General features: G+C 47.0%; 1 protein-coding gene across 2 annotated transcripts in view; it reads left to right on the forward strand.

Annotated features, from left to right (window-relative positions):
* LOC147120964 (inactive phospholipase D5-like) overlaps nucleotides 1–25,839 on the forward strand; it is a 110,513-nt gene that overhangs the window by 24,439 nt on the left and 60,235 nt on the right. For both annotated transcript variants that reach the window (XM_085979945.1, XM_085979949.1), the window contains exons 4-5: nucleotides 2,741–2,855; nucleotides 8,991–9,118. In XM_085979945.1, coding sequence (XP_085836071.1) covers nucleotides 2,741–2,855; nucleotides 8,991–9,118 — 243 coding nt within the window. The remainder of the gene's footprint in view (nucleotides 1–2,740; nucleotides 2,856–8,990; nucleotides 9,119–25,839) is intronic.

Below are 25,839 nucleotides of genomic sequence, written 5' to 3' on the forward strand. Positions count from 1 at the left end.
ATGACGCTTCTTAAATTTATGCAGCCAACCTTCTGAATATTCACACTCAACTTCAATGTTCAGTTCTTCATGGTATATTCTAACTTGTTTGATGACCATCAAACCAGTCAGTGGCACACGTTCACCTCTGCGTTGTCGAATCCACTCAATCAGCACACGGTCAAGATCTTCATTTTTTGCCCTATGCAATGTTTTCCTACTTTTCATTAGTTTATGGTCATCACGGTCAGTGTAAAACTTCAACAACTTGTCTTTCTGTTTCTTTAAGTCATATATGGTGGTAGTTCCCACACCATATTCTTCAGTAAGACGTCGCACAGACACACCACGATCAAGCTTCTGCAATAACTCCACTTTCTGCGATATCGATAATGAGAGATGCTTCCTTCTCTGCTTCTCACTGTTACCCATAGGGGTATCTGCAGCTCTTTTTAGCATTTTCGCAAATCACAAAAAAACCAACAAATATCAAAGAGAGCAGCAGGCGCACGTGTGACAGCGCTGAGACACAACTGACGCCTCACACCTGCGTGGGTCAAGCATCGGCCGCGTCGGGTCATGTTTTGTGCCACTTGGGTCATGTCGTGCGCACGACTTACGCTCCACGAAAAAACTTTTGGTTTTCAGAGGTTTTCGGTTTTCCAAAGTGCAGATAAAGGATAGTCTACCTGTACTTGCAAACAGATACAAATTGGTGTGTATCTCCTCGGAGCTCTGCAACAGAAGGTTGTTTCCATCTGATGTAGGCCAACATGCTTTTTCCAAATGGATTCCAATATGTTGCCCCCAACAGCCCCTCCCTCGCCCATCACTGGTACCAATGCAGACCCTGTTGTTATACACTGCCTTTTTTCTGTGAAGCATTATTGGCAGGGTCTATTAACCATGACACATTAAATACCACATCAGCTGTCCTGTAATCACGTAGCGGCTGTTACAATGTTGGGTTGCTTTGCACTGTTTTATAGCTTAACACCCCGATGCCAGTCTCTGTGAGTGAAGCATATCCCTTACAATCTGAAATCTGCATCTTTTCACTCTCTTCCCCTGTAGAGGGAGTTGACTCCAGAATTAACAATGATCCCACTGCAATACTGCTGCAGGGCTACATGAGTCGTGTGCTGAAACACTGTTACACACCCACGCTCACTTTGGGTGCATAGAAAATATTACACGCAGAGATTAGAAAGGTTAAAAAACAAAATCAAAGTTGCAAAATCGAGTAGAGTTGTAAAACACAATTTTTAAGGTTTCTGTCACATGCACAGTGGAGATGTTGTTCTATCTATTTAAATAAAAATGCCACCTTCACTGTGATAGGTTTACACAATTATATCTGCAGCATTACTAAATGTGGGTTCCAATGGCAATATTTGCAATACTTTAAACTGTCAGATTGAAAAATGTAAATACAGTGCACAGTAAAGGCTGCAGCATTTGTTGTCTCATTTCTGCAGTACCTTGATGTCTATCTTCAAGTCAGGGTTCTTTTGTCACAGCCTTCGGTGGGGTTGGGATTCTGAGGCAATGTTGATATGCTCGCTGATCCAGATGCAAGAAGCCTGGACCCAAATATGGCTAGTGAGTTTGGCTACCGGTCAAAAAGGCCATCTTATTTGTCATGGGCACTATCAAGAAGGACCATAAAGTCTTGCTCAGAGAACCGGGATTTCGAATGCTGGGAGCAGTCATTGCCTTTGTATTCTCATTCCCTTGCTGCCTGGCCATGTTTTTAGCCTGTTTGCATAAGAACATAAGAAATAGGAGCAGGAGTAGGCCATATGGCCCCTCGAGCCTCCTCTGCCATTCAATAAGATCATGGCTGATCATCGACCTCAACTCCACTTTCCCGCCCGATCTCCATATCCCTTGATTCCCCTAGAGTCCAAAAATCTATCGATCTCAGCCTTGAATATACTCAAAGACTCAGCATTCACAGTCCTCTGGGGCAGAGAATTCCAAAGATTCATAATCCTCTTGAGTGAAGAAATTCCTCCTCATCTCGGTCTTAAATGGCCTACCCCTTATCCTGAGCCTATGCCCCCTAGTTCTAGACACTCCAGCCAGGGGAAACAACCTCTCAGCATCTACTCTGTCAATCCCCTTCAGAATCTTAAATAACAACAGAAAATGCTGGAAAAACTCAGCAGGTCAGGCAACATCCGTGGAGAGAAATTTGAGTTGATGTTTCAGGTCGAAACCAGGGTTTTGACCCGAAACATCAACTCAAATTTCTCTCCACGGATGTTGCCTGACCTGCTGAGTTTTTCCAGCATTTTCTGTTGTTATTTCGGATTTCCAGCTTTGGTTCACTGCCACACCTCTTCTAGGAATGCCTACCTCGAAGAAGTTCTGCTCTTCTCTTCAACCTTGTTCCCCTTCAGAATCTTGTATGTTTCAATGAGATCACCTCTCATTTGCAAGTATTAGCTAACCACTTGTGCAGCGTGAGAATGAGCATCGTGCGGACAGTGCACTGCTCCTGCTGGGCAACATTATTGAATTCGTACGGCACGAATCCAATCGGCGGAACCCAGATGCACCTGCCAGTTTGATGGACAGATGCTCCTCACAAGTAGAAAGAGGTCAACCTAAAAGCTTATTTCAAAAGGCGGAAAATAAGAAAATGTGGTAAACACAGGAAAAATGCAATACGACAAATGAAGCAGATAGAAATGAGACTGAAATGTTTCCTAAAGTTTGGAAAACTTTTTTTTTGTCTATAAATGACCTTTACCAGGGTGAAAAGGTATTTGAGAAGCTGCTGGAGCTGCAGACTCGCAATATCGGGCTGAGAATACCGGTTAATAAATTCCAATTTGGGTCCCAAGATATAACAAATCTGAAAGCCAATGGTAAGTAGACATTTCATCCTAAGACTCGCAGCATACTTTTTTTTTTATTGTGGCTAGTCAAGTGGTCCATCAGCTCGCAACTGTCACCGCTCATCAGTCGTTGCTGGTGAACCGTATTGAGCTCCAGTAACTAGGTCATCACTACGCAATAATAATTTCTATTAGGTTTGAAACTTACTGGCCTCCTACATCAGGAACATCTTTAAACACTCGTCTCAAGGAAATGTTCATCTTTCCAACTTGGCTGACGGGTAGCTATAAAGTTAAAGCACTTAAGTTCCCAACTGCGAGGTCTGAGTTTGAATCCTAATTTCATTCTCAATGTTCCCCAATATGGTAACTTTGGCTGTGAGTGAAAGGGAAAGCAGCATGGTTGGGGGAGAGGAGTGGAACGGAGAGATTGGAACCTCTCAGTAGATTAACTGAGGCATGGGATTGATTGAATTTGTCTGTGGAATGACCAATTCCCTTCCCCTCCAGAACAAGTAGGAATAGGATGGGTATAAAGGATACCAGTGATGGTGAGTTAAATTTATGGTTAGATTCTCTATGGAAATGACATTGAACTGTTTCTTTAAGCTTTTGAAAGACTATTTCTTGACTATAAATACTAATTACCAAGGTGAAAAGTGTTTCAGAAGCTGTTGGAGTTGATAACTCGTAACATTGATTAACATAGTCAATGGGTGGAAAATATTGCCCAATTACAACCAATATTAAGTTCCTCCAAGGACTTAAATTCTCGAACTTACATTTATATAGCGCCTCTCATGACCTCTGGATGCCCCAAAGCATTTTACATCCAACTAAGTACTTTGTGAAGTGTGCTCATTGTTGTATTGTAGGAAACGCGGCAGCCTATTTGCGCACAGCAAGGTCCCACAAACAGCCATGAGATAATGTCCAGATAATCTGCTTGTGATATTAGATGAGGGATAAATATTGTCTGGGACACCGGGGAGAACGCCCCTGCTCTTCTTCGAAATAGTCCCATGGGTTTTTTTTACGGCCAGCTGAGAGGGCAGATGGAGCCTCCGTTTAACGTCTCATCCAAAAGACAGCACCTCCAATAGGGCAGCACTCCCTCAGTACTGCACTGAAGTGTCAACCTAGACGTGTGCTCAAGTCTCTGGAATGGGACGTGAACCCTTGACCTTCTGACTCAGAGGCGAGAATGCTACCACTGAGCACATCTGGCACAAGACCGACTGAGCAAGAGAACAGGCTGACCAGAACTCAATTTAATTGTGATCCTTCATAGCCCCCTTTTACCTCATCCTTGGGTAGGCTTGCACTTTGGTTGTCCAAACTAAAGGACAAATGCAAGTGGACTATGTCCTACACAAGCTCATACCTATCCCCATAGTGCGAAATAACTCTGAGATTGAATTTCCCCGCAGACAGGCACTTCCCTTGTGACATTATTGATAATGCCATGAAATGCTGACTAGGCAAAGACTTATCTGTGTTCCTCTGAAACTAAGGGTTATAATTACTCTAGACTGGCAGGTAATTGCATTTCTGTGTTTATTTTCTTCATTTTGCCTTTGTTTTCTAACGTTCTCACAGAGCAATGACATCTGCTGTCAACTTAATCTTTTTTTGGAAATACTTCCTGGTATTTCCTGCCTAGCACACGGCATGCTGAGGCTAAGCACCATATATTTCATAGTCAGTTAATTAACTGTCAGCTTCCGATATTAATACATTTGGCAAAAGTTTGGCGATAAATCTGATGAAACTGCCATCGATCGGTCGCTCTAGCTTCCTGTTAGGGATGTATTTAGAGGTTAGTGTCAGTGTCTTTTAGGTCTTTTTTTCCTTCCTTCCTTCTCTTGCCATCAGTTTTCACCCCTCTCTTCCTTCTGCCATGAGGGTGTTGGCACCTTGTTGTGGTACAGTTCCACCGGTACTCAATGACCTTCAATATGTAGACAGTGGGGGTAGATTCTCATATATGCCACTTGGCGAGGAGATTTGCACCCCCTTACAGAACACGACGGAATTTCCTTCCATTAATTTAAATGGTAGGAGGATCTGCTACCAGCCATGCAATCCTCCCTCCCAGATTTTCCTCTCCGCCCTCTGCCTAAGTGAAGCTTAACATCCAGGTGGGAAAGCTGAGAATCTACCCCAATATTGAGGCGCTGTTTGCCCACAGGGGGGATGGGGGGGGGGGATCACAGTCAAGCAGAATCCTGGCCTTCCCCTGACATCTACACATCCAGACTTCCTGCAGGGGTCACTGGATAGCAGTCAGGCAGCGAAAGATAGAAACAGAAAATGCTGGAAACACTCAGCAGGTCAGGCAGTATCTGTGGAGAGAGAAACAGAGTTAACGTTTCAGGTCAATGACTTTTTGTCAGAACTGGAAAATGTTGGAGATGTAACAGATTTTAAGCAAGTGCAGGGGCAGGGAAAGGCAGGAGGGGAGGAAAGAACAAAAGGGAAGGTCTGTGATAGGGTGGAAGGCAGGAGAGATTCAATGTCAAAAGAGATGATAGTAGAAAGCAAAAGGAGATGGTAATGGGACAAGTAAAGAAACAATAGATGAGTCTGGAAGAGGTGTAAATGGGAATGGCAGAATCATCAACAGCTGCCATGTGAAAAAATAGGGCCAGAGGTTCTGGTCTGAAATTGTTGAACTCGATGTTGAATCCAGAAGGCTGTAAAGTGCCTAATCGAAAGATGAGGTGCTGTTCCTCGAGCTTACGTTGAGCTTTGTTGGAACAGTGTAAGAGGCCGAGGATGGAGAGGTCAGAGTGGGAGTGGAGCGGAGAATTAAAGTGACAGGCCACCGGAAGCTTGGGTCACGCTTACGGACTGAACGGAGGTGTTCCGCAAAGCAGTCACCCAATCTGCGTTTGGCTTCCCCAATGTAGAGGAGACCACATCGTGAGCAGCGAATACAGTATACTAAATTGCAAGAAGTACAAATAAATCGCTGTTTCACCTGGAAGGAGTGTTTGGGGCCCTGGACAGTGGGAAGGGAGGAGGTAAAAGGGCAGGTGTTGCATCTCCTGCGCTTGCACGATAAGGTGCCATGAGAAGGAGAAGGGCTGTTGGGGGTGATCGAGGAGTGGACCAGAGTGTCTCGGAGGGAACAGTCCCTTCGGAATGCTGAAAGGGGAGGGGAAGATATGTTTGCTGGTGGGGTCACGCTGGAGGTGGTGGAAATGGCGGAGGATGATCCATTGAATGTGGAGGCTGGTGGGGTGAAAGGTGAGGACAAGGGGAACCCTATCGTAATCCTAGGAGGGAGGGGGAGGGGTGAGAGCAGAAGTGTGGGAAATGGAACGGACACGGTCGAGGGCCATGTCAACCACGGTAGAGGGGAATCCTCGGTTAAGGAAAAGGGAAGACATATCGGAAGCACTAGTATGGAAAGTGGCATCGTCAGAGCAGATGCAATGGAGACAGAGAAACTGGGAGAATGGAATAGAGTCCATAGGAAGCTGGGTGGGAGGAAGTGTAGTCCAGGTAGCTGTGGGAGTCAGTGGGCTTGTAGTGGATGTTTGTCGATAACCTAGCCCCAGAAATGGAGACAGAGGAGTCGAGGAAGGAAAAGGAAGAGTCGGAGATGGACCAGGTGAAGATGAGGGAAGGGTGCAAATTGGAAGCAAAGTGAATGAAATGCTCTAGTTCAGGACGAGAGCAGGAAACAGCGCTGGTACAGTCAATGCATCAGAAGAGAGAGAACCCTAACCAGATTTCTCTTCCCTAACAAGGGCCATGAAGGCTAGTTGTAGGGTCTGGCTCTGAGATTACTTCATTCATAACAGACTAGAGATTGAACCTGGGATCTGCCTGCTCTGTATGATTCAGCTACCAGCTGTAATGATGTTTCTTATTCGGAGTGCAGGCAGTCCATTCTTATGAACCGCTGGTTAGGCTGTTCACCGCCTGAGTACAAATAGACGGAGCATGCGTGGCACATCCACTTCAAAAGTACTTCATTGGCTGTAAAGCGCTTTGGGACGTCCTGAGGTCATGAAAGGCGCTATATAAATGGAAGTTCGTTCGTTCTTTTCATATCCAGGCAGCCGTGCGCTGAAAGAGGTGGGCAGCCTGTTCACCCATTTACAAGAATTCTCAAACTGCCTGTATTTCCCTTTGATTGCCTGCCATAAATCAGCAGCATCAGCACCAATTATGGTAAGGAGTGATGGCGCTTTTAAGTCTCTTTTGTCTCCAAAACCTGCAGCTGGCTCATAATTCACTCACTCTGCTTACAGTTGCTGTTCTGTGCTGGGTTTCAGTTAGGAGTTGCAATTGCTCAGATGGTGTTAACCCTTGAGCAGCCATTTCAGTCAACGACCTTTAGTGCCAAGTACAGTAATGCCTCATTGGCTCTGCAACCGTTTGCATTGACTTTTTTGTCCACTTGCATTCAAAAATGCCCCCCCTTCACTGCCCATAGCAACACAGGACATCAGGGATGAACAAGGCATCCCTTGCCCCTGGCATTGCTATGGCACAAGTACTGGATTGCTGGCATAGCATTACAGCATACCTGCCCATATCACAGAATCACAGAATCACAGAAACCCCACAGTGCAGATAGAGGCCATTTCAGCCCATCGAGCCTGCACCGACACATATCCCACCCGATCCCCGTAACCCCTACACCAACACATATCCCACCCTATCCCCGTAACCCCACGTATTTAATCCCCCCAAAAATATATGAGCGACCATATTGTGGATCCACTGTCCTCTCCAGTGGGAAGTACCAGAAGCGAGGGCGGTGATTGGGAAATTTGTGGCCTTAAAAGGACACAACTCCATATAATACATTGCGGCTGACATTATAACATTCAACTTGCCTTAAATAATGCTGCAGATTTTGCATTAGTCTGTGCAAAAGTTGAGAGAGCATCATCGCACTTCAGATGTCACCCTTCAGCTGTGATGGTTAAAAGTGCCAGGAATATACAATTTCTTGATTGCTTGTCTGACCTGGAGTCAGAATTTTACAAGCGCCTTCCAATTTGCAGACTTCCTTCACTAAACAGCAATTAAACTCTGACTGACCTCCGGCTTTGTTCACTTAGGCATTGTGCCCTTAAAGGGATGGGCCAACTTAAGTACGTCTCCACCTTAATAGCAGAATAATACATTGGGTGTTAGTTAGATCATGCCCCTGACCTCATCAATCAGCGTGTTGTCATCCATTAAAGAGATAGGGCTAGATTTTCAGTTGCTTGCGCCAGCAGTTAGTGCCTTAAGAGAAGTGATTTTCGGGCGCTATGCATGTAGCGCCCGGGCGCAGCGCAGTTTGCGCCCCGCCCCAAATTAAGTTGCCCGTTAGCGCCGGCGCAAAGTTTAGCGGCCGCCCGGATGCGCGCGCAGAAAATGACGTCACATCCTCGTGCAACGCCCTTTGGCCGCCCCAAATCCAAACTTCAGCCGGACCGCCCCATTGTGCGGCTGGCGTCCAGAGCGTTTGTAAAATGGAACGCAACACACCCTGGGGAGCGCAAATTAAAGGGCACTCCTCCTGCACTATAAAAGGCAGTCTGCATGTGTTGTGTGGAAGGATCCAGTGTGTGTTGTTGTGAACGGTGTATTTATGTTTTCCTCCTCCTCCTCCTCCTCCTCCCTTTGAAAAAAACACATACACCCTTCCCCTTTAAGAGCTCACTGGCACCAGAGTGTCTGCCGTGCGCTGCGCCCGAGCTCGGGTGTTGCGCTCTGCACCGCCGGCTTAGCGCCTAAAGATAGTAGTGGAACGCCTCTTTTAGCGCTCCACCAACCTTTTAGGGCGAAGCCACTGAATTTCCGGCAACGGGGCGCTACTTTGGGGCGGGCGCTAACTTCGGGCGGGCGCTAAGGTTAGCGCCCCAAAACTGTCTATACTGAAAATCTAGCCCCTAGTTTTTAATTCACTGTAAACCTGCAGGGCTGACCTGAGACCTTTTTTGAACACGTGCCCTTATGACAGGTATTTCTACCCCTCAGTTTTTTTAAGAATGTTACGCGATAATATTTATAACTGACTCTTGTCAGCAAAACCACAATCTTCTGACGCAGTGACGAGAGCTCTTCATATTGTGTCCTCTATGTTTCACTGCATTGCTTGAAGATATTGAGAAGTAGCAACTAATGACTGGTTATTGGCTGTTTAACACCCAGGTGCACTGGTGAAATACATCAACATGACTCCCATTATCGGTGGCAAGCTTCATTCCTCTTTTTGGGTGGTGGACAAGAAGCACATTTACATTGGCAGTGCCCACATGGACTGGCACTCTCTGACTCAGGTAATTTATACCCAACAGGCTTACATAAAGATAATCCCATACTTTTTTAAGCTTGATACTTGTACGTCTTTTGAATGTGTTCAACGTCCCATAGAGGAAATAATAATGCTCAAGCTGGCGTATCTAGTCGGTGGATGGCACATCGGTGTTGAATGAAAGACTTTGGACAAGGCGCGCACACGCTCTATGAACAATGCAAGCTGAAGCAATGTGGAATGGGCAAGTGTTGGCGAATGACTGCAAAGGAAAATAACGTGTTGTCGCACCTGGCCTCGAGCGAAAGATTAAACTGTAAATTGAGTTGTCTCAGGTTGGCCCGCCTGAACCATGGTGGAGAAATAAGGCTGTCGGTTCCAACGGTTGAACAAGCGGGTACAAAGTAAGCTGGCATCAATTACGCTTGTGTTTGATAAGTCCCATTCCCATCGAGTCAGGTTCAGCACAGTCATAGCACTTTGATCAACATTGAAATATGCAGTATAATGGAGGGTGATGTGCCATCGATAACTCAAAGACAAGGGGCTAGATTTTCAGTTGCTTGCGCCAGCAGTTAGCGCCTTAAGAGAAGTGATTTTCGGGCGCTATGCGTGTAGCGCCTGGGCGCAGCGCAGTTTGCGCCCCGCCCCAAATTAAGTTGCCCGTTAGCGCCGGCGCAAAGTTTAGCGGCTGCCCGGATGCGCGCGCAGAAAATGACGTCACATCCTCGTGCAACGCCCTTTGGCCGCCCCGAATCCAAACTTCAGTCGGACCGCCCCATTGTGCGGCTGGCGTCCAGAGCGTTTGTAAAATGGAACGCAACACACCCTGGGGAGCGCAAATTAAAGGGCACTCGTACAAAAGGCACTCTGCATGTGTTGTGTGGAAGTAAGCAGTGTGTTGTTGTGAACGGTCTATTTATGTTTCCGGGCACCAATCATTCCTCCTCCTCCTCCTCCTCCTCCTCCTCCTCCTCCTCCTCCTCCTCCTCCCATCATCATCATCCCGTTTCTCCCCAGACTTTGCATTTGAAAAAAATACATGCACCCTTCCCCTTTAAGAGCTCACTGGCACCAGAGTGTCTGCCGTGCGCTGCGCCCGAGCTCGGGTGTTGCGCTCTCCACCGCCGGCTTAGCGCCTAAAGATACTAGTGGAACGCCTCTTTTAGCGCTCCACCAACCTCTTAGGGCGAAGCCACTGAATTTCCGGCAACGGGGCGCTACTTTGGGGCGGGCGATAACTTCGGGCGGGCGCTAAGCTTAGTGCCCCAAAACTGTCTATACTGAAAATCTAGCCCATGGAGTTTAAAGGATTCAACTAAAGGCTTTTAATCACTAAGAACATTGCAGGTCTTTACACATCGAGTTCGTCTGATGGAATGACTCATACAGCTCTTGAGACCTTTATATGACAAAAGACAGGGGCGTAGCCAATACACACAATAGGAAAAAGGGGGCGGTACACACAATACAAAGCAGGTAAAACACAAGGGCTGATGAAGGCATATATTTCATCACAGAGGGCAAGGCCAAGATATTACTGGAGAGGTGCGCAGCCCACTATTACAAAGAATAGAATTATCCTTTACAAGGACTACACATTAGAGGCAGTATTTTTCTATTATTCCAACCAGAACGGTTTGTGACAGGAGCACAATTGAAATATGTTACATTTGCAGTGGGAAATGAAAATGCAATTTTCCCTGCATCGCCAACTGCCAATTTCAATAAGATGTGAATTAGGTGGTAGCATTTAAACCAGGTCACCATATTTTGCTTTGTATACTGTAAATTGGATGAAAACTGCTATTTGGTAAGGGTGCCACCTTCTGAATAGAACCCTGAACAGAATTTTTCTTGCATAAGGAAGATCAAGTCTGTGGGCGCGAAATTCGGTTACGCCCTGTTTGGGGGTGGTAACCAAGTTAGGGACGGACATTTAGCCGCTAAATTCGGCTGGTGGGGCGGTAACCGGGGCGATGTCGGGGCGCGATCGACAGCGGAGCGCTGCTGCGTTTCAACGCCCCTCCCCATCAGTTAAAGGGGAAGGCCGCTGCACACTCTGCAGGGCCTCCGATGGCCCACACTAGGCCACCAGGGCGGCGTGGTGCCGCGGCCCGGCACCGAGGCGCAGTGCCGGGCTGCACGATGGCGGCCAGGACCACGCCACGGCCCACCACAGAGGGCCGACCAAAAAAAGTAAATGGCGGCGCGGGCCCACGGCCACACCTCCCCTTTAAATACCGCCCCGCGAGCGGAGGTCGGCCCGGTTCGCAACCCGCGAGATTGGCGCTGACATCACCTGCGGCAGCCTCGCGGGGCGCAGCTAAATTTCTGCCACAAGGCGCTAAGGGGTTGTCGCGCACGGTGGCCCAGGGTGCTACTGGCGGGAGCGCAGTGCTATCAGGTAGCGCCTCAGCAGTGCCCCACCGAATTTCTCGGGAGGTGCTTTTCTCACCCTCCCCAGGCGATAAGCCTTTTGCGCCCCGTTAGCGCCCCTCAAAGGCGCTAACAATAGGCACAAAGGAGCCAAATTTCTAACCCTGACTCTTTTACCGTCTGGCTGGGAGACAAGGGTCCAATATAGGTCGCTGGTCACAAATTATTGAAATTAGTGCTCCAAGATAACTACAGTTCTTAGCTGACTATAGTTCTGTAATACAGTAAGCCAACTTATGCTCTTGCAAATTGTATTAGGATCCCATTAGCTGTAAATCCAATCAGCTACAAAATTGCAAATCATATTGTTCTGCTGGTAATTGCCATATATAATATTTCAAATAGCCAGCTGGCAGGGTTCTGGAATGTTCAATTTTATAACTGCCTCTGCTAGTAAGGGGAGGACGAGAAGCCTGCTGGAGTGATAAATGGAGTTAGAGCTTCAGCACGTATTGCAGGCTCTCTCTCAGTGCCATTTGAATGCATGACTTGCATCCTTACTGCACAGCACAGGAGAGGACTGCAGCCTGGTCCAAGAATGCCAAAGAGAATTGCTGCAAAATTCACAGAACACTCATTGGGAAAATTGCTATTTTCATCATCCGTGCACTCTGATTAGTCAGACACCTGTGTCTATAGGTAAATGCCTACTGTGCAACACCCATAACAAATTGCCAGGTCGTATCAGGAAGCAATCCTTTATCTTCAAGCACTGCCTCCAGTGGGGACTATGTGTACTACACAGGTTCTGCTATGGCAGAAAAATAAAAATATATTGGCCCAGAAATTCGGGTCGGGGGCTTCCCGCGGGTGCAAGCCCCCGACCTGCACTTACATACCGCACCGGCTGTTGAGCTGTGGGCCCGCGTGGGATTCCGATCCTGGGCCTCCTCCAACTGCCAGCGCGCAGTGCTTGCGTATCCCAGGGGCGCAGTTAGTTCGATGCGTCCCCTGGGATCACGTGGGCCATGGAGAGCCAATGGTAGCAGGGAATGCTTCATTCATAAGTTTGACAGGCCTGTCAAACCTATAAATACTATAAGCCCCAAAACATCACGAAATCTTCAAATAAATGTTTTTAAAAATCACATTTTTAAAATAAAGTATAAATTACATGAAATAACTATTTTAAACAATAATTTAAATTTTTGAAAAAATTAATTACATTTTCTAACGGGGCTAAAAATAAACTTACTATTCTTTAAAGTATTTAAAAATAATAAACCTGTGGAAAAAATGTTTTAATTTTAATTAATTCACCACTTACCTTGTAAAAAGCAGGCCTTGCGACTGCTTTTTAAATGTCTAATTTCTGGAGACTTACACTCCCAGGAAAACCTGCAAAAAAAACGTAAGTTCAATGCGCACGCACAGCCTCTCCGGCGCACGCGTTCGACCTCTGAACCCCTTCTTTCAGGGGAACGGACGTGCCGGTTTCCCACGCATGTGCAGTGCATGCACGAAACCGACACTTCCATTGGGCTTACGGGTGAGTACCCCGTGCGTACTCACCCATGGAGACCCGAATTTCTGGGCCATTAGGTTATATTTTGAGCTGGTTGCAGGGCTGGGGAGGTTACAGAGATAGGGAGGGGCGAGGCCATGGAGGGATTTGAAAACAAGGATGAGAATTTTACAACCGAGGCGTTGCCCGACCGTGAGCCAAATGTAGGTCAGCGAGCACAGGAGTGATGGGTGAACGGGACTTGGTGCGAGTTAGGACATGGGCAGCAGAGTTTTGGATGAGCTCAAGTTTACTGAGGGTCAAGAAAGAACGCCAAGATTTTGGTCTCTGAACGCACAGCACTGCCAGAGGTGAATTGCCCAGTGTATTTCTCCAATGTACAGAACGGGTGCGCCGGCCTTTGGGCATTTCAAACATCAGAGAGCTGACCTCCCTATGAGGAGCAAGCCATGGAGTGGTTGGGGAGGCACTCTGCTCTAGCCATGGGAGATGGTGAGATTGACTGTGCAGAGTTGCCATGGCAGGCTTGTGAAGCAGCCCACAGCCAACGTTTCCACACCCTTCACCGGCACCTCATTCCCAAGGGGGGTTAATTCCAGCCTTGCTCGGCTTATGCCCTCCTTTCCCACAGATCCATCAGAATAATGGGAAGGGGTGGGAACAGAGGATGATGATGAGGAGGAGCAAGGGGGAAGAAAATTCTTCCTCGTGGACTATGATGATGATGATGTGGAGGACGAGGATGTTGGGGACAGGGTCACACTAAAGACCCAGGAGCAAGATTCTGTCCCACGGATCTCTGCCACAAGCCTCTTGATCTCACGCCTTGCGTCATTTACATCTTCACCCCCCCCCCCCACACACACCAGCTCAGATACGATCACCCGAGGCAAATGCCATAGAGTTAGTAAGGATGTGGTGCCAGGTGAGTCACAGAGCAGCAGGAAGCTGGAGGAGTGGGTGAGAATGTGGCATCTTTCCAGCGGAGGCTGAGGAGAAGGCTGCCCATGCTCTTGGCATCGTGGGAATCCAGATCTTATGAGCAATCACCTGAAAAGAAGGATGTTCGAGGAACATGCAGGCTCTGAAGTCCGTCTCTGAGGATGTGAAGCAAATGATGACTGTGACTCTGCAACCCTCATTTGTCGGAATGTCAGGGAAGCCTTTACTTCATTGCATGCATCAATGGAGCGTGCGGCAGCTTCACTGGAACCTGCAACAGCCTCCATCTAAGAAGCAGTCAGAGGCCAGTCAGTGACATCTCCTCCATGGAAGCACAGACTGCAGTTCTAGGGGCAGTAGGGGATAGATTAGACGGTACCCTGGGGGGCCGTGATGTAGTCTGTTGTTTTCTCGGCGCTTTCAGAATTAAACCAGCCGGACCACCGATCAGTGGGAACACAGGTTCAGGGCCCGGTGGCAATAGCTGGAGGAGACCTGCACGTTACTGCTGTTTCTCAGGATAGCAGCACTAGCCAGGCCTCTGGCCTTCCCCCCACCTCAGAGCACCACACAAGGTAGAAGGCAACACTAGGCTGCCCAGACACAGACTCTAGAGAGGCAGCCAGCAGAGGAGATCAACCTCAGCTTATTGAGCCTGTAGTCCATGAGGAGCAGCCAACCACCTCTTGTGATACTGGCCCTCAGGTTGGCCCTAGGAGAAGCAGTAGAATAGAAGACAGGAAGGCCCAGGAGAGGCATGGTGTGAAGAGAATAGGTTGGCTTATGGACACTTTTAGAGTTAATTGTATAAAGGAAAATGTGCACTTGTGTTGTACTCTGTTAGTCATGGAGAACTTAATATAAAGTTCCACTCTTACAAATATTGATGTTCTGCTTGTTTATAAAGTAGTACTTCAGAAGCACTTTAAAAAAAAGACCCACAAGAGGATTTATTGCTGATATTGCATATGGGTTTTAAAAGTTCCATTTCATGTTAAAGTTGAACATCAGCCATGGAGCCAGGCCCATTGAACGGCTCCAGGAATCCCATGCCTCAGGTGCCCACACTGCGGATTCTGCCCTCATTTACATCTTCACGCAGCATGTGATTGAGATTGTCTCATTTTCATAGATTTATAAAATGTTGTTATACCCATAAAGCTTTGACAAGCACGTTTGGCAAAGATGTTCATTTGTAGGAATGCAGGTGCCATAATCGTGAGGGCAAGGTTTACATTATGAAATCTTTGCACTTAGCAATGTATTTGGGATCCACTGCTATCTTTATTTGTAATGGAAGAAGTTGAACATTTATTGCGTTGATGTGGCCTTAAATCAATCTGCCCCGAATGACTCCCCCTTATACTTTGGGCTCTCTTTTTGTTTAGATATTAATTAATGGGATTTTACCATTTTGCAAATATATGTAAAATGGTCTGGAATTTGCGGTTGGGATGACAGTGAACTGGCAGCGTTCGCAGTCATTCCGCCTTTGAAACTGACCACAACTTTGGAATTTGGTGCCGCACATGCGGAAATCCCGAAGTTGCAATCACTCAATGAGAGCTCCGAAACTGGATGTACTGTGCACCCCTCCACCTACAGAGCCGGCAATCAGTGCCATCTCGTAAATCATTGAAACTGACAACAAACTCGGCTCTTCCGCAGTAAGTACGCTGTTAAATTCCCCACTAAACATTAGACCCAAAGGGAAAGGAATTTTACTTTTGTGCAGTGTGAAATTTGTCCATTTTAATAAAAATTTAAATTTCTAAGAAACTTTTCAAAACATTTTTGTAATTTTTTTTTCAAGTATGACCATCTTTACTTCAGGTTTACTTTTCCCCCATGTGAGAGCCCCAATCTTTGTTTTGCCATCTCTTAACATTTTTAAAAAGTTAGGGGGGAAAATTCAGTTGGTTAGCGCCTCCCGTTAGCGCCTGCAGAGGGCGGTAACGGGGCGCTGATGCAGTCGCGCTGGGGCGAGGCGATTCAATCGCCGCATGGCAAAGCCGGTACCCCCCTTGCGCCGCCGGTACGAGGTACCACCGGGGACTTCAACGGCAGGCAGATCGTGACATCAGTGAGCATGCAACTCTCACTGGGCGCCCGATCTGCAAAATTCATTTCCGTCTCCTACCTTTGTGCTTCGCCCCGACAGCGACAGGGAGAGGAGGCGATCGGCAACTGGAAGCCCGCTCCATGGATGCTATTTAAAGGCATCATCATTAACCACTTGCAGCTGTCAGGGCAGGTTAGTTTCACTGGTTTATACAATCGTAACGGCACAGAAGGAAGCCATTTGGCCCATCGAGTCCGTGCCAGCTCTCTGTAGAGCAATCCAGTCAGTCCCATTCCCCCGCTCTATCCCCGTAGCCCTGGAAGTTTATTTCCCTCAAGTGCCTATCCAATTTCCTTTTGAAAATCATTGATCGTCTCCGCTACCACCACCCTCGTCGGCAGCGAGTTCCACTTGCTGTGTAAAAAAGTTCTTCCTCACATCCCCCCCCTGCATCTCTTGCCCAAAACCTTAAATCTGTGTTCCCTAGTCCTTGTACCATCAGGTAATGGGAACAGCCTTTCTCGGTCTACCTTATCCAAACCCGTCATAATCTTGTACACCTGTATCAAATCTCTCCTCAACCTCCTTTGCTCCGAGGAGAACAACCCCAGCTTCTCCAACCTAACCTTGTAGCTAAAATCCATCATCCCTGGAACCATTCAGGGAAATCTCCTCTGCGCCCTCGTGAGGACCTTCACATCCTTCCTAAAGTGTGGTGACCAGAACTCTTTTTTTTATTCGTTCATGGGATGTGGGCATCGCTGGCAAGGCCAGCATTTATTGCCCATCCCTAATTGCCCTTGAGAAGGTGGTGGTGAGCCGCCATCTTGAACTGCTGCAGTCCATGTGGTGAAGGTACTCCCACAGTGCTGTTAGGGAGGGAGTTCCAGGATTTTGACCCAGCGACGATGAAGGATCAGCGATATATTTCCAAGTCAGGATGGTCTGTGACTTGGAGGGGAACTTGGAGGTGGTGGTGTTCCCATGCGCCTGCTGCCCTTGTCCTTCTAGGTGGTAGAGGTTGCGGGTTTGGGAGGTGCTGCTGGAGAAGCCTTGGCAAGTTGCTGCAGTGCATCTTATAGATGGTACACACTGCAGTCACGGTACGCCAGCGGTGGAGGGAGTGAATGTTTAAGGTGGTGGATGGGGTGCCAATCAAGCGGGCTGCTTTGTCTTGGATGGTGTCAAGCTTCTTGAGCGTTCTTGGAGCTGCACTCATCCAGGCAAATGGAGAGTATTCCACCACACTCCTTACTTGTGCCTTGTAGATGGTGGAAAGGCTTTGGGGAGTCAGGAGGTGAGACACTCACCGCAGAATACCTAGCCTCTGACCTGCTCTTGTTGCCACAGTATTTATGTGGCTAGTCCAATTAAGTTTCTGGTCAATGGTGACCCCCAGGATGTTGATGGTAGGGGATTCGGCAATGGTAATGCTGTTGAATGTCAAGGGGCAGTGGTCAGGCTATTGCTTGTTGGAGATAGTCATTGCCTGTCACTTGTGTGGCACAAATGTTACCTGCCATTTATCAGCCCAAGCCTGAACGTCGTCCAGGTCTTGTTGCATGCGGGCATGGACTGCTTCATTATTTGAGGAGTTGTGAATGACACTGAACACTGTGCAGTCTTCAGCGAACATCCCCATTTCTGACCTTATGATGGTGGGAAGGTCATTGATGAAGCAGCTGAAGATGGTTGGACCTAGGACACTGCCCCGAGGAACTCCTGCAGCAGTGTCCTGGGGCTATGATGATTGAGCTCCAACCACCACAACCATCTTCCTTTGTGGTTGGTATGACTCCAGCCAGTGGAGAGTTTTCCCCCCCGATTCCCATTGACTTCAGTTTTACTAGGGCTCCTTGATGCCACACTCAGTCAAATGCTGCCTTAATGTCAAGGGCAGTCACTCCCACCTCACCTCTGGAATTCAACTCTTTTGTCCATGTTTGGACCAAGGCTGTAATGAGGTCAGGAGCCGAGTGGTCCTGGCGGAACCCAAACTGGGCATCAGTGAGCAGGTTATTGGTGAGTAAGTGCTGCTTGATAGCACTGTCGATGACACCTTCCATCACTTTGCTGATGATTGAGAGTAGACTGATGGGGCGTTAATTTTCAGAATCGGATTTATCCTGCTTTTTGTGGACAGGACATACCGGGGCAGTTTTCCACATTGTTGACTAGATGCCAGTGTTGCAACTGTACTGGAACAGCATGGCTAGAGGCGCAGCTAGTTCTGGAGCACAAGTCTTCAGCATGACAGCTAGGTTGTTGTCGGAGCCCATAGCCTTTGCTGTATCCAGTGCGCTCAGCTGTTTCTTGTTATCACGTGGACTGAATCGAATTGGCTGAAGACTGGCTTCTGTGATAGTGGGGACCTCAGGAGGAGGCCGATATGGATCATCCACTTGGCACTTCTGGCTGAAGATGGTTGCAAACGCTTCAGCCTTGTCTTTTGCATTCACGTGCTGGGCTCCACCGTCATAAGAACATAAGAAATAGGAGCAGGAGTAGGCCAATCGGCCCCTCGAGCCTGCTCCGCCATTTAATAAGATCATGGCTGATCTGATCCTAACCGCCAATCTACTATCACAGAACCATCTCCTGAATCTAACAGAATTAGACACACGAAATAGGAGCAGGATCAGGCTACACGGCCCCTGGGCCCGCTCCGCTACCCACAGGGCCATGTCCGATCCGAACCTAGACTCATGTCCAAATTCCTGCCCGCTCCCCGTAACCCTTAATTCCCTTTACTTCTAGGAAACTGTCTATTTCTGTTTTAAATTTATGTAATGATGTAGCTTCTACAGCTTTTTGGGGCAGCATATTCCATGGACCTACCACCCTCTGAGTGAAGTAGTTCCTCCTCATCTCAGTTTTGAAAGAGCAGCCCCTTATTCTAAGACTATGCCCCCTAGTTCTAGTTTCACCCATCATCAGGAACATCCTCCCCGCATCCACCCGATCCAACCCCTTCACAATCTTATATGTTTCAATAAGATCGCCTCTCATTCTTCTGAACTCCAATGAGTAGAGTCCCAATCTACTCAACCTCTCCTCATATGTCCATCCCCTCATCCCCGGGATTAACTGAGTGAACCTTCTTTGTACTGACTCGAGAGCAAGTATGTCTTTTCTTAAGTATGGACACCAAAACTGTATGCAGTATTCCAGGTGCGGTCTCACCAATACCTTGTACAACTGAAGCAATACCTCCCTATTTTTATATTCTATCCCCCTAGCAATGAAAGCCAACATTCCATTGGCCTTCTTAATCACTTGCTGCACCTGCATACTAACCTTTTGAGTTTCGTGCACCAGGACCCCCAGATCCCTTTGTACTTCAGCACTATCCAGTTTCTTGCCATTAAGATAATAACTTGCTCTACGATTTTTCCTGCCAAAGTGCGTAACCTCACACTTTCCAGTATTGTATTCCATCTGCCAAATCTCTGCCCACTTACTTAGCCTGTCTATGTCCCCTTGCAGGTTTTTTATGTCCTCCTCACTCACTACTTTCCCTCCCATCTTAGTATCATCTGCAAACTTTGATATGTTACACTCGGTCCCCTCCTCCAAATCGTTAATATAGATTGTAAAGAGTTGGGGACCCAGCACTGACCCCTGCGGAACACCACTAGTTACTGATTGCCAGTCCGAGAATGAACCATTTATCCCAACTCTCTGCCTTCTGTTAGATAGCCAATCCTCTATCCATGCCAGAATATTACCCCCAATCCCGTGATTTTTTATCTTAAGCAATAATCTTTTGTGTGGCACCTTGTCAAATGCCTTTTGGAAGTCTAAATACACTACGTCCACTGGTTCCCCTTTATCCACCCTATATGTTGCTTCCTCAAAGAACTCCAGCAAATTTGTCAAACATGACTTCCCCTTCATAAAACCATGCTGACTTTGTCCTATTAAATTATGATTATCCAAATGTCCTGTTACTGTCTCCTTAATAATGGACTCCAAAATTTTACCTACCTCAGATGTTAGGCTAACCGGTCTATAGTTTCCAGCCTTCTGTCTACTGCCCTTTTTAAATAAGGGTGTTACATTAGCAGTTTTCCAGTCTGCCGGGACCTTTGCTGAGTCCAGGGAGTTTTGGAAAATTATTACCAATGCATCCACAATCCCTACCGCCACTTCCCTCAAGACCCTAGGATGTAAGCCGTCAGGTCCAGGTGATTTATCCGCCTTGAGTCCCATTATTTTACCGAGTACCACTTCCTTAGTGATTTTGATCGTGTTTAGCTCCTCCCCCCCTATAGCCCCCTGTTTGTCCAGTGTTGGGATATTCTTAGTGTCTTCTACTGTAAAGACTGATACAAAATATTCATTCAGTGTTTTTGCCATCTCCATATTTCCCACCATTAATTTCCCGGTCTCATCCTCTAAGGGACCAACATTTACTTTAGCCACCCTTTTTCTTTTTATATAACTATAAAAACTCTTACTATCTGTTTTTATATTTTTTGCTAATTTACTTTCATATTCTATCTTCCCTTTCTGAATCAATCTTTTTGTTATTTTTTGCTGTCTTTTAAAGTTTTCCCAATCCTCTATCCTCCCACTAGATTTGGCTACCTTATATGCCCTTGTTTTTAGTCGAATACTATCCTTAATTTCTTTACTTAGCCACGGATGGCTGTCTTTTGGACGCAATACTTTAGTTGTGGCCTAACCAGAGCTTTAGAAAGGTTCAGCATAACTTCCCTGCTTTTGTACTCAATACCTCTATTTATGAAGCCCAAGATCCCATATGCTTTGCTAACCACTCTCTCAATATGCCCCGCCACCTTCAAAGATCTATGCACATGAACCCCCAGGTCCCTCTCTCCCTGCACACTCTTTAGAACTGTGCCATTAAGTCAATATTGCCTCTCCCTGTTCCTTCTGCCAGAATGCATCACCTCACACTTCTCTGTATTAAATTCCATCTGCCACTTGTCTGCCCATTCTGCTAGCCTTTCTATGTCCTGTTGCAGTCGATTGGTATCCTCCTCACTGTTTGCCACACCTCCAAGTTTGGTATCATCGGCAAATTTTGAAATTTTACTCTGTATTCCAATATCAAAGTCATTTATATATATCAAAAAAAGCAGTGGTCTTAGCACTGACCCTTGGGGAACACCTCTGTCTACCATCCTCCAGTCTGAAAAACAACCATTCACCAGGACTCGCTGTTTTCTGTCCTTAAGCGAATTTCTTACCCTCTTGTTCCATGAGACTCAATTCTGTTAACCAGCCTTTTATGTGGTACTTTGTCAAACGCTTTCTTAAAATCCAAATAGACAACATCCACTGCATTCCCTTCATCAACCTTCCCTGTTACTTCATCAAAAAATTCAATTAGTTTAGTCAAACACAATCTGCCTTTTACCAATCCATGCTGGCTCTCCTTAATTAACTTAAACCTCTCCAAGTGCCCGTTAATTTTTTCCCTGATTATTGTTTCTAAAACCTTACCTACCACTGATGTTAAACTTACCAGCCTGTAGTTACTAGAATTGTCCTTACACCCTTTCTTGAACAAGGGTGTCACATTTGCCACTTTCCAATCCTCTGGCACCTCCACCGTATCTAAGGAAGATGATGGCGAGCCCTTCCGCTATCTCCTCCCCCAATTCCCTTAGCAACCTGGGATGCAAGCCATCCGGACCAGGCGATTTATCCACTCTCCAAGCATATCCAGCCTTTCCAGTACATCCTGCCCATCAATTTTCACCCCATCCATTACCTCTACCATCTCCGCTTCTACTGATATATTGTCAACATCCTCTTCCTTAGTAAACACCGATACAAAGTACTCATTAAGTATTCTAGCCTTACCCTGCGCCTCTAAGCATATATCACCACCTTTGTTCCTAATAGGCCCCACCCTGCCTCTTACTACCCGCTTACTGTTTACATGCCGGTAGAAGATTTTTGGGTTCCCTTTGATGTTAACTCGTCAGTTTCAGGCAGTGGAGCAGTTTGTATGAGTAATTTCAAGCTTCTCTTTTATCAGCAATTTTCTGCCAAGTGTATACTTATTGTTCAAAGATTCAAACTGCTACACTTGGCAACATTAATGGGGGCTATACTGACATGCCATCTCGCCCTCCCGGATCTATGGCGGAGGGAGCGTAGGCAGCGAGAAATACGGGAACATGTGCGCAGAGGGATGAGGAGGGACATCAGGGCTTTCAGCAGGAGGCCTTACCCTCCAAGGGTATTTCGACAGCACTTCTCCTACTTTCAGTTAAGCGAGGAGCAGTATTAGACGGCTCCGCATCACCAAGGTGTTGGTCACAGAACTCTGCCACCTCCTCCAAACAGACCTCCAGCCTCACACCAGGATGACTTAAACCCCAAATCCCTTTTGCTCACCACATGCCCATCTTGCCATCCCTGTGTCATGCCATTCCTGGGTGCAAAGGTGAAATGAGAGAGACCACAAAATATTGCAAGCTCCATGAATAAATGTATGCATAAACATATCACACATATCACAATCATTCTAATAATTAATGACCCTTGCGCCTGCCTGTGTGCAAGGCGTGAGATGTGGGTGTGAGTATTGATAAGTAGAGATTGTTGGTGTGAGTGTGCTTTGGGCAGTGTGCGAAGCTTGTGGCACAGATGGTGGTATGTAGCATTTGGTGAAGCATTGAATCACCCTGACCACCCGACTGAGGTGGATCTGCCACGAGCACACCTGATTCAGTCCTCCGGCTCCTTCTCCTTGTTGTGCTGCTCCTTGCTGAGGCAGCTGCACAACCAGTATTGCTGAGAATGAGGTGCTGCAGTAACAATGAACCTCCCCTCTAAGTACTGGGAAAGGCCTGTGGCAATGATGAGTTGAGATTAGACTGCACCCAATATTGGTCCACCCTTTGAGTGTAACACCACTGAGCTAGGCCTTTAAGACTTGATTTAGCGCCCCATCATTCCTTTGAGCATTGAGAATGAATTTTGCGTGCAGTCTAAAGCATCAGCGCCTGGCGCTAATTCTCAAACTTTTCTAAAGATACCGCCCATTCCTGGCCTATAATGAAATTCTAGCCCTTAGAATTTTAAGAGCTTACTCACTTCCTTGTTTGCTGTCTGTGAGAGTTCTGTGTTTTGATTGGCTGCTTAGACAGCCTGTTGCTGTCACAGCAGTTCGCACAAGGGGTATCCCCATTAACTTCCGTTGAATTGAATTGTAGGTCGGAAAACCCAAAGTTCTCAACACAGGGATCGCCAAGCGTACTTCGGGGCCAGCAGTGAACACCTTCACTTCGCTGCTGAGCGCAAATTCCAGGCCAACATCTTTGTGATACCCATAACATTTCTGAAGTATATATTACAAAGATTATTGTTCCTTGAGGTGCTGTGATATAATTGTTGTGATGAGATTTACATTATGAAATTTTAGCATGTATTCAAGATTCATTGGTTTAATGGTTTCATTATTTATAAAAGGAAAATGTTGTAAATTACGTCTTACAGACTGGGCATTATTTTATCTGATACTGTCTAAATTCTGTCCATGGAGGACTGTAGTAATGGTGAATAATTGTAAGAGTCAAATGTACGTTGGACCCATGCATTGATAACTGGTTAAAACTGTGCAATTATCATATTTCATACAGCATTGGAAATAATCCCAGCCAAACTAGATCAGCAAAAAAGCCTGACCTCTGGCAAAGCTCGGCAGTAATTGGGTGGAGAATTTCCTGACACTTCCAGTATTGGATCAATGACAAAATATGGTATCAATCAAAACCTATTATGCTTATAGATGGCCAATCATTGTAAACATTTGTTAATGGAATCTGGCGTGTCTTACGACACTAACACATTAGCCAAGCCCGTGATTAACTATTGCTGCTGTAAATCACATCACAGTGATTGGATTGGGTGAAAGGTAACACCAGTAAAACAGCATTACCATCAAACATTGTCAGTGGACACGAATTGAAAGAACCCTGTCGTAAAAGCAAAAGAAAGATCTCACATTTATATCGTGCCTTTCATGACATCAGGATGTCCCAAAGGGCCATGAAGTACTTTTTGAAATGTAGTCACTGTTGTAAGATAGGAAATACGGCAGCCAATTTGCACACAGCAAGGTCCCACAAACAGCAATGTGATAATGACCAGATAATCTGTATTAGGTGTCGGTTGAGGTATAGATATTGATCAAGACACTGGGGAGAACTCCCCTGCTCTTCTTTGAATAGTGCCATGGGATCTTTTACACCCACCTGAGAGAGCAGACAGTGCCTCAGTTTAATGCCTCATCTGAAATACGGAACCACTAACAATGTAGCACTGGAGTGTTAGCCTAGATTATGTGCTCCAACCTATATATTACTTGGAAGGAGGAGAGCATGCCAGGGGATCTCGGAGATGCTGTAATCGTGACCATCGTCAAGAAAGGTGACGAGTCCGATTGCGGTAATTACAGAGGAGTTTCCCTGCTGTTTGCCACAGGGAAGGCCATCGCAAGAATCCTCCTCAATCGCCTTCTCCCAGTGGCGGAAGAGCTCCTCCCAGAGTTGCAATGCGGATTCCGCCCACTAAGGGGCACTTTGGACATGATTTTCACCATGTGTCAACTACAAGAGAAATGCAGGGAACAGCACCAACCGCTGTACATGGCCTTCTTTGACCTCACAAAGGACTTCGACACCATCAACTGTGAGGGATTATGGAGTGTCCGCCACAAATTTGGCTGCCCTCAAAAGTTTGTCACCATCCTCCGCCTGCTTCACGACGACATGCAAGCCGTGATCCTGACCAACGGATTCACCACAGACCCAATTCCTGTACGGACCGGGGTCAAGCAAGGCTGTGTCATCGCCCCAATGCTCTTCTCGATCTTCCTGGCTGCAATGCTCCATCTCACCCTCAGTAAGCTCCCTGCTGGAGTGGAGCTACTCTACAGAACAAACGGGAAACTGTTCAACCTCCGTCGCCTCCAGTCCAGATCCAAGGTCATCCCATCCTCTGTCATCGAATTACAGTATGCAGACGACACTTGCGTCTGCACACATTCTGAGGCCGAACTCCAAACCATCGTCAACACCTTCACCGATGCGTACGAGAGCATGGGCCTTACACTAAACATCCGTAAGACAAAGGTCCTCTACTAACCTGCCCCCGCCACACAGTACTGCTCCCCAATTATCAAAATCCATGAAGACGCCTTGGATAACGTGGAGCACTTTCCATACCTCGGGAGCCTACTGGCAACAAGGGCAGATGTCGACAACGAAGTCCAACACCACCTTCAGTGTGCCAGTGCAGCCTTCGGTTGCCTGAGGAAGAGAGTGTTTGAAGACCAGGACCTCAAACCCAGCACCAAGCTCATGGTCTACAGAGCAGTAGTGATACCCGCCCTCCTGTATGCTTCAGAGACATGGACCATGTACAGCAGGCACCTCAAAGCACTGGAGAGGTACCACCAACGCTGCATCCGCAAGATCCTGCAAATCCATTGGCAGGATAGGCGCACCAACGTCAGAGTTCTCGCTCAGGCCAACATCCCCAACATCGAAGCTTTGACCACGCTCGATCAGCTCCGATGGACGGGCCACATCGTCCGCATGCCCGATACGAGACTCCCAAAACAAGCGCTCTACTCAGAGCTCCAGCACGGTAAAAGAGCCCCAGCTGGGCAGAGGAAACGCTTCAAGGACACCCTCAAAGCCTCCTTGAAAAAGTGCAACATCCCCACCGACACCTGGGAATCCCTGTCCCAAGACCGCACAAAGTGGAGGAGAAGCATCCGGGAAGGCGCCGAACACCTCTAGTCTCTTAGCCGGGAGCAAGCGGAAGCCAAGCGCAGGCAGCGCAAGGAGCG

The sequence above is a fragment of the Somniosus microcephalus genome, chromosome 3, assembly GCF_052327205.1.
Source record: "Somniosus microcephalus isolate GS21.2 chromosome 3, FLI_Smic_1.0, whole genome shotgun sequence".
In the NCBI taxonomy this organism is placed as follows: Eukaryota; Metazoa; Chordata; class Chondrichthyes; order Squaliformes; family Somniosidae; genus Somniosus; species Somniosus microcephalus.